General features: G+C 33.5%; 1 protein-coding gene across 3 annotated transcripts; it reads right to left on the reverse strand.

Annotated features, from left to right (window-relative positions):
- Positions 1,006–10,918, reverse strand: LOC107612955. 3 transcript variants are annotated; one of them, XM_021116851.1, is made up of 10 exons: positions 10,630–10,918; positions 10,466–10,535; positions 10,196–10,385; positions 7,483–7,532; positions 3,662–4,034; positions 3,309–3,544; positions 2,638–2,853; positions 2,443–2,534; positions 2,212–2,313; positions 1,006–1,490 (listed from the first exon to the last, which is right to left on the reverse strand). In XM_021116851.1, the coding sequence occupies exons 5-8, from the start codon at positions 4,032–4,034 to the stop codon at positions 2,511–2,513; spliced, it is 849 nt and encodes a 282-aa protein (XP_020972510.1). In that variant the 5' UTR covers positions 7,483–7,532; positions 10,196–10,385; positions 10,466–10,535; positions 10,630–10,918; the 3' UTR covers positions 1,006–1,490; positions 2,212–2,313; positions 2,443–2,510. The 3 variants fall into 3 exon arrangements, with proteins under 3 accessions (XP_020972510.1, XP_020972508.1, XP_016170272.1); XM_021116849.1 differs by having other exon boundaries at positions 1,006–1,495; XM_016314786.2 differs by lacking the exon at positions 7,483–7,532 and having other exon boundaries at positions 1,006–1,495; positions 10,630–10,917.

Here is a 15,981-nt window from a genome sequence, read left to right on the forward strand (position 1 = left end):
TTTTTTTGAGTGTGTTTTTACTTTTTTTTTTTTAGTTTAGATTCAAGTTTATTTTGAGAGATACAAAAGATAAAAAGAGTAGTATATACTAAATCCATTTAATATTTATTTGAGTGTTTTGATTTCGAAAATATATTAGATTAGAGTGCATTTAGTTTTCTCTTAACTAGGTTGGATTAGCATTTAGGTGATTTATTAAGTTTGAGATAATTTAGATGAGTTACAAGAGTGTGAGTCTCTTAAAATTGGTAATTGTAATCTATTTTAGTTATTATAGTGTAAATTTTACTATTATTATATATAGTAGAGACTAGACGTAGATTATATTACACTTTGTTGTCGAGCTAGAATATATTAAGGCCTCATTCTTCTCTTTTTGTATTTTTTGTATTTTTTGTTTTACTAATCAAGAGAAAAAATTATAAATAATCTCCTAAAAACAAAATTTTACATAACTTATTTATTCAAATTTAAATTGATTCAATTCCCTCCTTCTCAATTTATATGAAAATCTTCACTACAGCAGATACAGCAGAAGTGAGTTCAGCGGCGGTTTCTAGCAACCGCTGGTATAACCGCCGCTAAATACGTATTTCGCAGCAGGTGTTGAAAAAACCGCCGCAAAACCTGTTTGCCACGATTGGCATTTTGTTTATCAGCGGTTCTAAAACCGCCGCCAATCAACTCAATTTTTGTAATTTGGAATGAATTTTGCGGCTCTGTTAAAACCGCCGCAGTATAGGACGGGTTGTCTACATATTTGCAGGCAGTTGCAAACCGCCGCAATCTCCGATACGAGTGTCCTATTTTTTTTAGACTTTTTGGCGGTTTAAAACCGTCGCCAAGTTAAGAAAAAAAAATAGAAACGCAGAATTTGGGTTTTCATAAATAAAATCACATAAAATTTTCTTAAATATTATCAAGTTTTGTTCCTTGGATTTCTAATTATTTTAGAAGTGATTATATTCATGGATAGAATCTAAACTTGTAACAAAATCAGAAAAATATCCACAAACCAAAATGTATTTATCAAAATATCAACAAAATATAATCTCTTGCTAAGAGTTGTGTAGTCTACTTAAAAAAAAGTATGCATCAATCCAAAATAATTACTGTATCATTCCATTGAACACATCCCTGCAGCAAGCTCTGGTGGCAGCTCCTCACCTTGCCGTTAAAAAAGATAAATCAAAGCACTCTCCATTACCTTTATCCTTTTCTTGTCTGCTGCTGCTTCATCTTCCATCGCCTTCCTTTTCAATTTCTCGGCTTCTAGTTCTGTCTGTAGTTCATTCAGCTTCCTTTGCGTTTCCTCTACTTGGACTCTGTTTACTAACGGTTGCAAATTTGTACCAAAGAGTTGACTAGGATTTGGTCCAAAACCCACTCCAAGCACTCTACCCGGTTTCTCTCTTCCAAAAACCTGAGCAATGGAATCATTTTGGGACAACTCTCTGGAGGACTCATCTTATTGCTCAATCTCTAGAAGTCTTTCCTACAGACATAAAACAACAATATGAAACAAATTCAAGTACATTCAACTTAATTAAACTTAAACTGAGTTTATATTTGAGGCACACGATAAGCATAAGCATGCATAGGGATTGGATTCCAGTTCTGTCACAAAATCAATATGAGCAACCACAAGACACTCAAGTACGCTATCGTTTTCATCATTCAGAACTCCCAGGATTCCAAGACTTTTACTGTTCTTACTCTATTACTAAACTTGGATTACAAAATTCTACTGTTCTCGCTATATTACAACTTCTACTAAACTTAATACCTATTACACGCTCTCAGAATATCGCTCATTTAAGTAAATGTATAAATACATAAATAAATAAACAAATAAAATGGGCAAAGAAATAAATCGATACTAGTATTCTAGTAATTTTGACTAATTGCTCCTAATCATGTGTTACGTATTTATTTTGAAACAACTAATTAGAGCTGTTAAAACATCATTATTCATAAAGCAATTAACAAAATTTCTGCCCAAATAAAGAACCTTTTCGGTCATACAGATATTTTGTAAATTAATTAACTCCTTCACATGTAACAATTTTATTTGTAGACATTGAAAGAAAAGAAACCCACAACTTATTTTCAGCCCAGCACACAAGGAATGGGCAACCAAAAAGCAGCAATGAACCATGGATGCATTAGAAATCATAATTTTGATGACTAATCATATGAAGTTGTACTTACAACAATTTCTCTTGCCTCATCATTAATATAAGAGCCATCCCTTCTTTTGTGAACCTTGATCCACAACTCTCCTCTACCAATTATCCTTCCCTCTTGTTCTGACTGAAATAACAAAGTTCAATCCATCACCGATAACCACGCAATTAGGGAGAATGTAGACACAAAGATAGTCCAAGGATTGAATTAAGCAGAGCAGTACAAAATCATAGAGTGAATAAAAAATTACACTACCTCTTCTTCCCTCCGCCGAGCCAGGCTTTTCGAACCGCCAGTGTGGGTATACATCTGTTTTGATCGATTTACCGCATTTTCCTGCACTTCTCCTGTTGGTCCATCAGAGATAAACGGGGATTAGAAACTGTTTTATAAAAGACACAATGCAAAGGTGATTGTACTATATTATACTAATATAAATAACATTTTTACCTTCGTCTTAGGTTTGGCGCGATAATCAAGATACCATCTCCAGTGGTCTCGATCAATTCCCGGCAGACGGTTCTCGATATTTTCTTCAGTCAACAAAGTTGGCTCGTAGTAATCATCATACAATCTCAGCCTTGTATCTTTCCAGGACTTCCCCATACTTTTCAAAATATTTTTTCTTATTATTCCTTCACTATCTTCTTCAAACTGAAAGATTTGCTGCATGAATGACACGATTCGTTAAAAATATTTGCTGGAATACTCCTTGGTCAGGGAGCTGGTCAAAGGTAGCCATACATTACAAACACATCTTTTAGCAATAAAGAATAAATCGAAGAAGCTGCACCAACTGACGTGAACCCAAAAAAATAGAGTAAAAGATGTCTATTGACTGAAATATAATACTAATTTAAAAAACGCACAAAGAACCGAAATTTGTATAATGTCATTAACAGCAATCCATAAGCCAACATGTTAAAAAAAAATGCCAACCCATATCTTAAGAGTACACACAAGTTTGTGAATTAAAAGGGTGCATTCATGAACACTTCATATACAAACACATTGTGTTATAGTTAGGTTATTTATAACTAAAGAATAAATTACTATTCCTAAAAAAATCATTTCTGATCATGAATAAGCAGATCTAACTTGGATCGGATATAAACTCTTACCTTGACACATTTATTATAGACTTTGTCTTTAGTGGTAACGTGACGCCAACTTTCCTCACAGATAGGAAATTTTCCGTAGTCAGACCCCAGCATACCAAGAACGCCACTCAACAGTCCAGCTTCGTCTCCAACTGGCTGCTTTTCATTGTTGAACCTAAGCATGATCCTTCTACCATTGGGCCGTTCCATAGCCTCCCTCACACTCACTTTAGCCGGCTTGATTATGCCATCGGAATCTACAAGCCAATTATAAACCTTTATATATGTCTCCGTTGTAGACCGTTTGCACGAAGAAAAATAAATAACACATACTCTAGCGTAAATTGAGCAGGTTAAATCTAATAGATAGTTACCGATGGTCTTAACCGTCCAATACTCTGTGGTCTTCCGTCCTCTGCGATTCTGAGCTCTAGAAGCAGCAAAGCGGTCATCAACTTCTTGATCAATAGAATCCGCCTCATGAGCATTTTCGTCCAAGTCTACGTGTCCCAGCTCTGAGTTCTGACTGCTATAAATGCGCGTCTGTGGAGCAGGCCTTGGTTCACTACGCGGTGGACAGAACGGGCGTACGGTTGTTTGGACACTACCACAGCTTGCTGGGGGAATTTTAGAGTCATCTTGGTGGAGAGCCGAAGTCGGAGACGGGGCCGGAGCCGGTGCCTTTTGAGACTGCTGGCATGCTGGTCCTGATCTAGCTTTTTTTGTAAACTGGCCTTTCCTAGCCATCTTAAATTCATAATAACATGATGCAGGCAAAAAATCATCACATTAACTCCAACAACACATAATGCGGGTAATTTTTGTTATTATATACTAGAACCCAAAAAAATTACTTGTATCCAATGCGATGAGTTACTCAGCACAAGACATGGTTATAAGCTAGAATAATCAAATTGTTCTTTATAAGCGAGGTTCATCATTACAAAAGCAAAACATGAAACTTTAAGGCCAAGAAGAAGTAATAGCACCAAGTGAAACCAAAATAAACAAAATATAAAGCCTAGTAAACAAAAGCACAATGGACAGGATTATATTGTGCTTACACCCAATACTTGCAAAACCAAACTGATATAGCTAGTGTCTTCAATGTGTGGAATTTCGTGTCGCAACAGAAAAGAAGATGCTCAAACTATAACTGTGTGTTAGAATTCGATTTTTATGTATCGAATAAAAATTCCAAAGTCCTCTGCCTTGCATTATTGTTGCACCTTTTGTTTCCATTTTTGATATTTATTAGCACTTTTTATTCTAGTTAGACACAGAGGAAAAAATGCTTCAAAACTTTCGGTGATGGAACCATTCTTTGGGCCCATTCTATGGGAACATATTGGCAATCTCGCTCGGCGGAGCATCGCTCGACCAGTCGTCAACGCGCGTCGGTCGATTGATCCTAGTCTCGACGTTATCTAAGTATCTTGAACAGAATGTGAGAATCTCCTCGGATAGGTAGCCCTCGGCTATCGATCCTTCCGGTTGTGCCCTGTTACGCACGTACTGCTTGAGACGACATAGGTACCTTCGAGAATGTAACATATAAATTACTAGGTGACGGATTTCCTAATAAAACAGGCCGAGAAAGCTTAAGTAGAACTTTACCTCTCGATTGGGTACATCCACCGGTAGTGCACTGGGCCACCAAGACGTACCTCCTCGACCAAATGCACCATTAGATGAACCATGACTGTGAAGAAGGAAGGTGGAAATATCATCTCCATGTGTCACAGAGTATGGACCACACGATCCTGAAGGAGAGGAAGTTGTTGAGGATCTATGCATTTACTGCATATTAGTCGGAAAAAGGCTGATAAATCAGCCAATACGGCGGACACTTGGGTGGGCAATACGTGTTTTGACGCAATTGGCAATAGATGTTCCATTAGGACATGGCTGTCATGACTCTTCAAACCAAATAACTTGCGCTGTTTTAAGTCAACACAGCGAGAGATGTTGCTAGAGTACTCGTCTGGAAAGACCACATTCTTGATGGTCCTAAGAAAGACATCCTTCTGTGAGTTCAACATCGTAAAGACTGCAGTGGGATACTTTCCACCTTCAAGTGGCCACATATCATGCCTGACTCCCATCAACTGGAGATCTTTACGAGCTTTCAGGTGGTCTTTGAATTTACCGCTCTCGTTCAACATGGTGAATACAATATTATCACACACATTCTTCTCTATGTGCATGACGTCAAGGTTGTGACGTAATTCGTTGTTCTCCCAGTATGACAGATCAAAGAATACACTCCTCTTCTTCCAGGGTAACTTGTCTTGCACCACGGTCTGCTGGCCATGTCTTCTTTTACCGCCCACCGCATGCACCTTGCCCTGTGAGACGGGCACACCCTCCAATTGTCTCAGGACATCCCTGCCAGTCAATTTGGTAGGTGGGAATCTATCCTCTACTTTACCATCAAATCTAATCCGGTCTTGTCTATATCTGTGATCGCGATTCAAGAAGCGCCGATGACCCATATAACACCATTTCTGACTGAAGGTGAGTCGCATAGTCTCGGCGTCCAAGTTACACGTGGGGCAGGCTCTCCCGCCGTACGTATTCCAACCAGATAAATTGCCCAAGCCAGGAAAGTCACTGATAGTCCACATCAACGCAGCACGCATCTTGAATGTTTCCTTCTCATTGGCGTCGTAGGTATCAAGATCGGCCCACAAGTGCTTCAACTCATCGATCAGGGGCTGCAGGTATACATCTATGTCATTGTCAGGCATTTTAGGACCGGAAATAATCAGAGAGTATGAAGTTGGATTGTTTCATGCAAATCCAGGGGGGTAAGTTGTATGGAATAAGAATCACTGGCCATATTGAGTACTTTGAACTGAGGTTTCCATAAGGATTGAAGCCATCACTGGCCAAGGCTAAGCGAACACTGCGCGGATCGCAAGAAAAGTCAGTATATCTCATGTCAAATGCTTTCCAACCCTCGCCATCTCTGGGATGCCTCAAGAAACCGTCAGGGTTGGTGCCTCTCTTGTGCCACAACATGTCCACAGCAGTCTTGCTGGACATGAATAACTGCTGCAACCGTGGAATCAGAGAAAAATAACGAAGAACTTTCACCGCCTGAGGTTTACCATTCTTCTTGACAACAGCGTTGATCCTTACTACAGAATTCTTCCTGATCTTCTGCTTCCACCTGGATGCTCCACACCGTTTGCATCTAGACAGGTCGTGGTCGTCACCCTGGTATAGCATGCAGTCATTCGGACATGCATCTATCTTCTTGTACTCAATACCCAGCTTCCTTATGATCCTCTTGGCATCGTGCAAGGTCTTTGGAATCTGTGCATGCTCAAAGGCATCCCCCAATAGCTCTAAAATCAATCCGAAAGCCTTGTTGCTCACTCTGCACATGCACTTTATATGGTACAGCCTCACCAGGAAAGACAGCTTCGAGAATCTTGAACATCCCGGATATAATTCCTGCTCGCCGTCCTTAAGCAAGTCTTGAAAGGCACGAGCAGAGTGACTAGGTTCATCAGATAAGTACGGGAACCCATCCGCAACGTCTCCATCATGCCCATCCATGGAATCTTCGTCCTCACTCTGCAGTCCCGGCAAATTGAATGCGTCGTGGACCATGTCACGCATTTGATCTCCTGAATTTAAATTGGGATCTAGTTCTTCCCTACCGCTGGGTCTCTCGTCTACAATCCTCTCACCGTGATGTAACCAAAGGGTATAGTTAGGGGGAAATGGTTTCATCAGAAGATGATCGTATGCAGCTTCTCTAGTTTGAAAAAATCGGAACCCACACAAAGGACATGGACAATGTATCATCCCATCGGATGATGCATTGGCAAATGCGAAGTCAAGGAATCTATTCAGTCCATCCCTATATTCTACACTACCTCGTGGCTTTGTAATCCAGCTTTTATCAATGTCTAAAAAATGAAATAGCACATACAAATAGATACTTGGTAAAAAAAGCCATGGAGCTAAAAAAAATTTTAAAAAATGGGGTGTGTGTTAGGAGAACCAATAACAGTGTATCACAATTATGATATGGGAGAGTATCGTACATAATAAACTCGACAATATATACAAGCAAAACCATGTAGGGAGCGACGGGATAACTCAAAAGGGAAACATAAACAAAGTTACTTGCATCCCGGATAACATGAAGCACACGAAAGGTATTGGGAAGGAGGCTTACTCATTACAAAATTCTGTGCTTTCAGAAAAGAATACTGGTAGAGAGAATTGCTGGTTCCAAGTCCAAAAAATGAAAAGACAAAGAAAAGCTTCTTAAAATTTGAAAAAGAAAACAAGACTAACCGTTAAATTTAAAAAATGAATAAGTCAATAAATATAACTAAAAATCATAGCGTACAGTGAATAGAATCTTCAAAATATCTTAAAACAGGGTTGAAAGTTATAATTAAAAGACAATTAAAAAAAATCTAAATTAAGAATTATAACAGATAGAGGATAGGATCTTAAAATTGTATATATATTATGCCTCGTATTCGAGCACAGAAAGTTTGTCGATGAATTTACTTCGAATCCAGTTGCAATTATTGATCTTACAATATAAGAGCATGACCAAATCCAATTAGCCAAACAAATTTGTGATGGACCAGCATGAAAGTATTATGTACATTGAGTATAGCCACTTTATTCATTGTCTCTATTGCCTTTTGTTACGCCAGCAAGATTCAATGCTTAATCTCCTATTAAATTAATTTGTGTTACTTTCATATTGATAATGTCACATTATTTAGGAGATATTATTCTCAATATAAAATGCATTTACGACTAGATCTTATCAACCTGAGATGTGACCGTTTGAAAAGATCAACTTGAAAGTAGCATTCCTTCTAGATAGCCATAGTCAATGTAATCAGGAAATTATTATACACAAGGTCCAAGAACTTGCATCCTAATAATTAAAACTAGATTAGCCCAGAACTAATTATCGACAATGTCCAAGAACAAGCATCCTAATTAAAACTAGATTAGTTTAGGATTCCACCGTGAATAGTCTCCGGCTGCAGTCAAGTCTGCTCTCATGACCACCGGTGAGAACCTTTTTAATGGAAAAAATTCATCACCACAAAATGCTGATTATATTTGGGAAAAAAATGAAATATGGGTTTAGAACTAAGGAATTGAGATATTAAATTTTGGTTTAATTACTCTATATTATTCCTTATAATTTTATTAATATTTTTTAATTAGGTCCTTACCGTTTAAGAATTTGTTATTAGATCTTCACTATTTGTTATTTTTCGCAAAAAAAAAAAAAATACATTGATACTAAAATATTTGCTTTTAGAATATTTCATAACTTATCCTACATCAAACACAAAAATGAATATTTCAACCAAAAATTGTTAGAAATGACCAAATTAAAAGTTTTTATCGAATATAAAGACTCAATTACACTTTTAAACTATAAGGACCTAATTGAAAATTTGATGAAACTAAAAGAACCATCTGAATTGTTAGAAAGGTAATATATTCTAACATGGATAATTAAACCTTAAATTTTCATGCTGATTTTGCTAATCTACTTTGACCTCTATGATTCAGCTACTCCCATGAAAGACTATTCAACTGAGTTAGGAACTGGTTTAGGAAGAATCAACCCTAGAGGAGCATTGGACCCAGGCTTAATCTATGACATTAATTTGGACTCTTACATTGCATTCTTATGCAATGAAGGTTACAATAGCACAAGCATTGGTATACTAAATACCCAATCCAATCATGACCATTTACTTGTTATAGAATGAATGCTAACAAAGTTGAATCAATACTCTCTGCCTTCTGTAACCAGCACGTATATTGAATTAGATATGTAGAGTTACACAAGAATTGCGTTATGACTACTGCTCAGATCAAATGAGTCAACAGAGGTTTAAGAAAATGGTGCATCAAAAGAGGTGAATTGCAGAAAGGGAGCTATTAAGTATTTTAACTCAACTTCTCTACTACTATATTAAAGTGTTGGCTACTTGGCAGAGTTTAACTCCCATACCTTGCCATTGCACTGAAAATTAAACTGTTTTGAAAATAACATGGATACGAATATTTCTTCTACTATCTTATCTTACATTTTCTACGAATGTTGCATTTTTCTCTTTAACAGCACCTATTGGCACTTGTTAGGAATCTAATAGAAAATTTATATAACATGAGAATATAATTAAGGTATTGTAAACTACAAAGATTTTCTATAAAAAGTTTGATAAAACTGTATTTACCTATAACTTTTTTAAATCTTAAAATAAATTTCCAGTTACTTGATTGAAAGACCACTTCAAATCAAACTTTAGAACAAACAAAGTGTTTGTCCTGTAACAATTTTCTCTTATTATCTCTCCCACTTCACACTTCTCATAATTAATATGGATTACTCATTACACATTACACATATACATTTTGCTGCAATTCATTGAGGTGTCTCCAATTTTGTTACTGTAACATCATAAATCTATAATTATACTATTTATTTCTATTTTTAATGACATTGTTATTAGCTATGTTCTTCTGTTTATGCAGAGGTTCTTCAGGAGATTAAACATCAATTGAAAATCTCTATTGCTAATCTGTACATATACATGCAGCAAACAACTATCTACTTTTCTTCTTTTATTACCACTGTTGATTCTTCAAAGTGAAAATAAAAACACACACATGATCAAACAACAACACAGTTTCTCATCATCATTCACTTCTTCAGTTTTGGCATTGATGATCAATCGTAAGAAAAAGGGGAGGAAAAAAGCAACAATGAACAATCAATTGAGAATCACAGAATATGTAAAATTAAATCAGATATAAAAGATATACACAAATACTTGTTCATATCTCTGAACCAATAATGAAAAACCAGAAGAAAGGATCAATGTGGAAGAACAAACCAGTGAAAGGGGAGATGCCGCAATAGCTAAGATTGGCGCAGAGTGGAGGACGTTGTAGCTGTTTCACGCATGATCGATGGGATGCTTAACTTCTTCGCCGGTTATAGGACCACGGTTGGCAGCTGCGCGATTCGACAGCCAAGACAGAAGCGGCGGGTGGAGCAGAGGTCAGGGATTTGGCAAGGGGTTTCTACAAAATTGGGGGAGTCGATTATTGGTTGTATGATGACACTGGGGAATTGAAAAATTCATTTATTATAGGATCCTCACCTGGGTGGGTTCTTGTGCTGATATTGCGCGGCTCTGCTCCCGCTCGTGTTTGGCGCGCTACCAAAATCAACTGATGGGTTTTGCAAAATTGGGGGGGAGGGGGAATCAATTAATAGTTGTAGGGTAATTAAAAGGGGGAATTGAATTAATGAATTGGAACTCACCTAGCGGGATTTCTGGGTGTTCTCGCGGAAAGGTTGAGTGCTCTTCGCGCCTCTGATCGTGTTTGTCTTCGTGCCAAGAGGATGGGTAAAATAAAGAGGATTGAAGTTATATAGAGCCCAAAATTGGCAGCGGTTCTGAGTGCATGGCCGCTACCCAGGGTCGTTTTGCGGCTTCTCTCTAGACCGCAGCTGACCTCTGCGGGGATCTATTCAATTAGCAGCGTTTGTGGCCACGGCCGCTGTTTAGCCGCCACTAGGTTTCGCCTCTGCTGTAGTGTAGTGTAAATTTTACTATTATTATATATAGTAGAGACTAAACGTAAATCATATTACACTTTGTTGTCGAGCTAGAATATATTAAGGCCTCATTCTTCTCTTTTTGTATTTTTTGTATTTTTTGTTTTACATAATCAAGAGACAAAATTATAAATAATCTCCTAAAAACAAAATTTTACATAACTTATTTATTCAAATTTAAATTGATTCAATTCCCTCCTTCTCAATTTATATGGAAATCTTCAAATTCAAATGTAGGATCTATAATAATAGAAAAATTGGATATTTTGTTTATTTTGAGAAAAAGTTGTGTTAATTTTAAGAACAAATTTAGCGCATATATATTTGTTGTTTTATTTGAGTTATTTCTAACACTATAACTATGGAACTATTAATTCATGACTTGAGATGTGCTTAGTGTTGTTTTTTATTATGTAATGTTATTTTTAGTTTTTACTTATGAATTTAGAAATTGAAGGATAGTGATTCCGTTATATGAATTTAGAAATTGGTATAATAGTACTCAAGTACGTATATTGGAAAGAGAGAAAAGGTGAGAAATGTATTAGGAATTTTTTAGAGTAATTCATCTAAATAAATGAAATGGAAATCAATATTACATGAATTTTTTAAATATAAATATATTACATATATGTCTCATTTACATATTTATATAATGATAATAATAATAAAGTCTTATCCCACTAGATGAAATCATCTATATGAATCAAACGAAATCATTTGCATATCTATATAATTTATATAAATCGAATCAATTTACATTTTTTTTAATGTAAATCAAATCAATTAAATTCGAATTAGTAGATATACTAATAAATCAAATTTATTAGCTTTGATTTATTATGAAAAATCGTTTTAAAAAGTAGTCTAATAAGTAAATCGAATCAAAATGCTTCGATTTATAGACTATAGTAAATCGAATTGATTAGGTTCGATTTATAGAAAATGACGTACTAGATAAATTGAATAAAGTAGATTCAATTTATTAGTTGTGTGTCTATATATATAATTTAAATTCAATTCACTACCACAAAAACGGGGTTTAGCCACCAAATTTTAACTACTAACACTAAATCGTGATAAAAATAAATGACCGTATCTTCTATTTATCACGAAACATTGTTACGTGGCTAAAATTTAACCTTTTGCCACACACAATATTTTTCGTAGCTGTACGCATGTACTTTCTGCTTACATTAAGACTATCCTGTTTTGAATAAATTAATTTCTTAAGTAAGTTTATTAATGTATAGTATCATTTTTTTAAATATTCTGGCATTAATACATATTTATGAAATTAAATTTAAAAATATAAAAAATAAATTTAGATAAAACAAAAAATTATAAAAATAAAGATAATATTCTAATATTTGAGTTAATTATAAAGATAAAATTTATTAAAATAATATAATTTGAATAGATAATAAAAATTTCAATAATTTTTAAGTATAACAAAAAATTTAGTTTTTTTTTTAAATAAATTATTTTATTATTTTTTAAATTTAAAAAAAATGAGGATAAATAAAAAAAATTTAGTTTTTATTTACATAGTTTAGTATTCATTATATATTTTTGTGAGTACTGTACTCTTATTATATGCATAATTATCTTTTTAAAAATTATTTTATAATGATTTTACGTTATACAAAAATTAATACTAATTAATTTATGAGTCACTTATATAAAAATTTGCAATTTTGTTAAGTAACAAAGAAATTGATTTGTAAAATTTCTTATAACAATTTTATGTGATAATTAGTTTGTCTAATGTAATAAAATTTTAGTAACTAATTTAGTAATTAAAATTTATTAAACATTAAATTTGTTAGGTAAAAATATTTGCAAAACTTACTTAATGTATAACTCTTATTATATTGTTTCGTGTATAATAGATAAATAATTAAATAATAGTGCATTGTTTAAATCGTCAACTATCAACTGCATAAAATGAGAGATTGTGAGAGTCATATATTTATTAAAGTAGTTTGTTGGTTATTTATTGTTATTATAATAAAATTAAAGATAAAAATATTACAGACTCAAAATTTAAATTTAAATTTAAATTTTTAATCATATTTAACCATTAAAAAATAAATAAATAAATAAATAACTATTGTATTAAAAATAAAATAATTTAAAGTATATTTAGTAGATAATAAAGAGTAGAATGAAAAGAAATATTCTTAAGATTAAAAAAGTTAAAAGACGATCTAAACAACAATAACCAAGCTAAATTTTTAAGATTTAAAATTTTAATGTGTAACCTGAGGTAGTTTTTGGCGGAAAGTTAAAGTAATCACTAATCACGGACAAATTCCAATATAACTTCCCATCATTCACGTTGTCTTTCAACTCCTATTTTTGTGCAGCACCTGAAAACACTTTCTTTAACCATACTATATGAACCTATCATATGATAAGGTATCCTCCAAACTCAAAATACCGATTTTTTTCTTTCTTAATTTTTGGTGTTATTTGTTGGTATTTTTTAGCAGATTTTTTCGTGGAGCAAAAACCTAATAACTTAGGAGAGACCCTTTTAGCAGAACTACGATCACCACAGATCAAAAACAATGAAGAATTTGCAGAAGATTTGGACGAAATAAATTTCAAGCAACTGTACCTACCAGAAAAATTATAATAACCCTTTAGTCGTGAATGTCAAAGGTATATGAAATTTTAATTTTTTTTAAGTGATTTTTTGAGTTCTAATATTTAATTTATTTCTTTTATTCAATTTTGTATTCAGTAGTAGACACTTCTACGGGAGAAATCACAACTGGCAAAAGGACAACAATTCAAGTTTGGCATTTGAAGAATAAGGACAACAATTCAAGTTTGGCATTTGAAGAATGATGAAAAAGACATTATGGAACTTGATGGGCATGGACAAAGTCGAGATAATGACGCAAATTTATTGGTAGGTTTCTGGGTGTATTGGAAAAGTCTTTGGTGCTGAAAATGTAGACGTGTGATAAATTTAGAGAAGCTGGTTGAAACTTCAGAGAAAAAGCTATGGATACGAAGAAACCAATGCAAGATTCAGTTGGCAGCTCTGTATAAATTTTTGTTATTAAAATACAGTGATAAAGTACCTAGTTTATCCAGTGATATGCCAGACATTTAATTTATGTATTTAATAAGTAATAGTTAAAATTTTAAATATATTTATTCTAGAAGGGATTAGAATTTATTTTATTTATGTTAAAAAAAATTATTTCTTATTATATATAAGTTTAGATTTGTATTATTATTATTATTATTATTATTATTTTATTTTTTTTTATGAAAAAATGTTGGATATAATATATTTAAAAAGTTTGATTTTTATTATTAATGTTATATATATAAATATAATTTTAATTTAATAAAATTGTTCAATTAGAACAAATTAGCAGAAATTAGCCACTGATTGTATGTGAAAAATAGAGTGAGTTAGCTAGAAAAATCCGGCCTGCACAAATTATTTAGCCACGGCATTATACGTGGACAATGATATATAAATTGTGGCTCTTTGAAGGTCTCCACGATGTTTAAAATTGTGGCTAATAACGTTAAAATCGTGGCAAATTGAAAATGCAACCCCCGATTAGCCACAAATATTCTTTTGTGGCTAAGTTGCTACGCTTATCTTAGAGTTTAGCTACAATTTTTTTCGTGGCTAAACCCCTTATTTCTTGTAGTGATTATTTCGAATTATAATTTACAACTTCTTTCGCCCCAAGCCACATCCAAGAAAAGAAAGTTAGGTAACAACACCACAAGATTCAAAATTACAGACATCAAGGACGACCCAAGTCGTATTTACCGATTAGACGAAGTTGTCCATATTGCTGATAGTGTTAAGAATTAACAAAAAAGTTAGTGAATGAAATTTATTTTCTTCAAGATAAATCAAAATTGTTAGTAATATTAAGTCGCTTAGAGTATTTGATTATAAGCGTTAGTTAGAATTTTTAAATTACAAATGGTAGTTAGAGTAGTGATTTAGAATTTTGTTAGAATTTTGAAACTACAACTGCAAGTTAGAATATTGATATAAATAACTGTTAGTTAGACTAGTGATTAGAGGTTCTGTTAGAATTTGTAAGTTTTAGATGTTAGATTAACTAGGAACTAAAATTTGAGTTAGAATTTAATTTAAGTTAAAAGTGTATGTGATAATAGTGATTTGGAGTTGTAATATATTTTACATTAAATTTTTTTTATTAGAATTTTTCGTTTTAGGTGACTGTAGATTTAGCTTAGATTTGATTTTTTTTTTTTTTGAATTTGTTGGGGATATGAATATTGTAAGTTTATTTGTTTGGGTTTAGGGTATTTTGTCCAAAAGGGCATGCATTATTTAATGTTCGATTATCACCTATTTGTCCATCACCATCGCGGTTTTAAATAAGCTGTGAAGGACGAAGATGCCACCAAAACTGCCTCAGATGCAATGACAGACATAGATGAAGAGGTACCAATGGACATTGAACTAGAGGTTTCGGGCATTGCTAAAGATTGAGGATTCTAGTTCGATCCTCCTATATTACAGACCACATCTTCAAACTTGATCAATAGCTCATGGGTCCTCACCTTGAGAAATTGATGATGTTAGTGAAACAAAACTTGCAAATTTTTATCATTATCTATCACAAAAGAGTCGTACTTCACACAATCTCGTACAACAGAATTGGAATTCTATAAAATAACTTCTCCATCCATTTTATGCCATGCAGTCCCAGTTTTTGAATTATAGTATTCTGAAACTCAACAAAACTTGTAGAAGGTTTGATAAAGACGCTTAACAGATTTTTATCAATAAATTTTATTCTCTCTTGCGTTTTTTCTTAATTGTCCCTCTATAGTGCATAAGAATTAAAAAACTATTCTCATTTTGATTTATAGCATTGGCCATATATATATTGAATTCATTAGCTTCAATTTATATAATGTTGTGTCCTATTTAGTAAATTAAACCTATTTACTTCGATTTATACACGCAACATCACTATTTAATTCGATTTATATGAAAGAAAGGTAAATCAAATTCATTAACTTCCATTTTCATAG

Source organism: Arachis ipaensis, chromosome B01 (assembly GCF_000816755.2).
Source record: "Arachis ipaensis cultivar K30076 chromosome B01, Araip1.1, whole genome shotgun sequence".
Taxonomy (NCBI): Eukaryota; Viridiplantae; Streptophyta; class Magnoliopsida; order Fabales; family Fabaceae; genus Arachis; species Arachis ipaensis.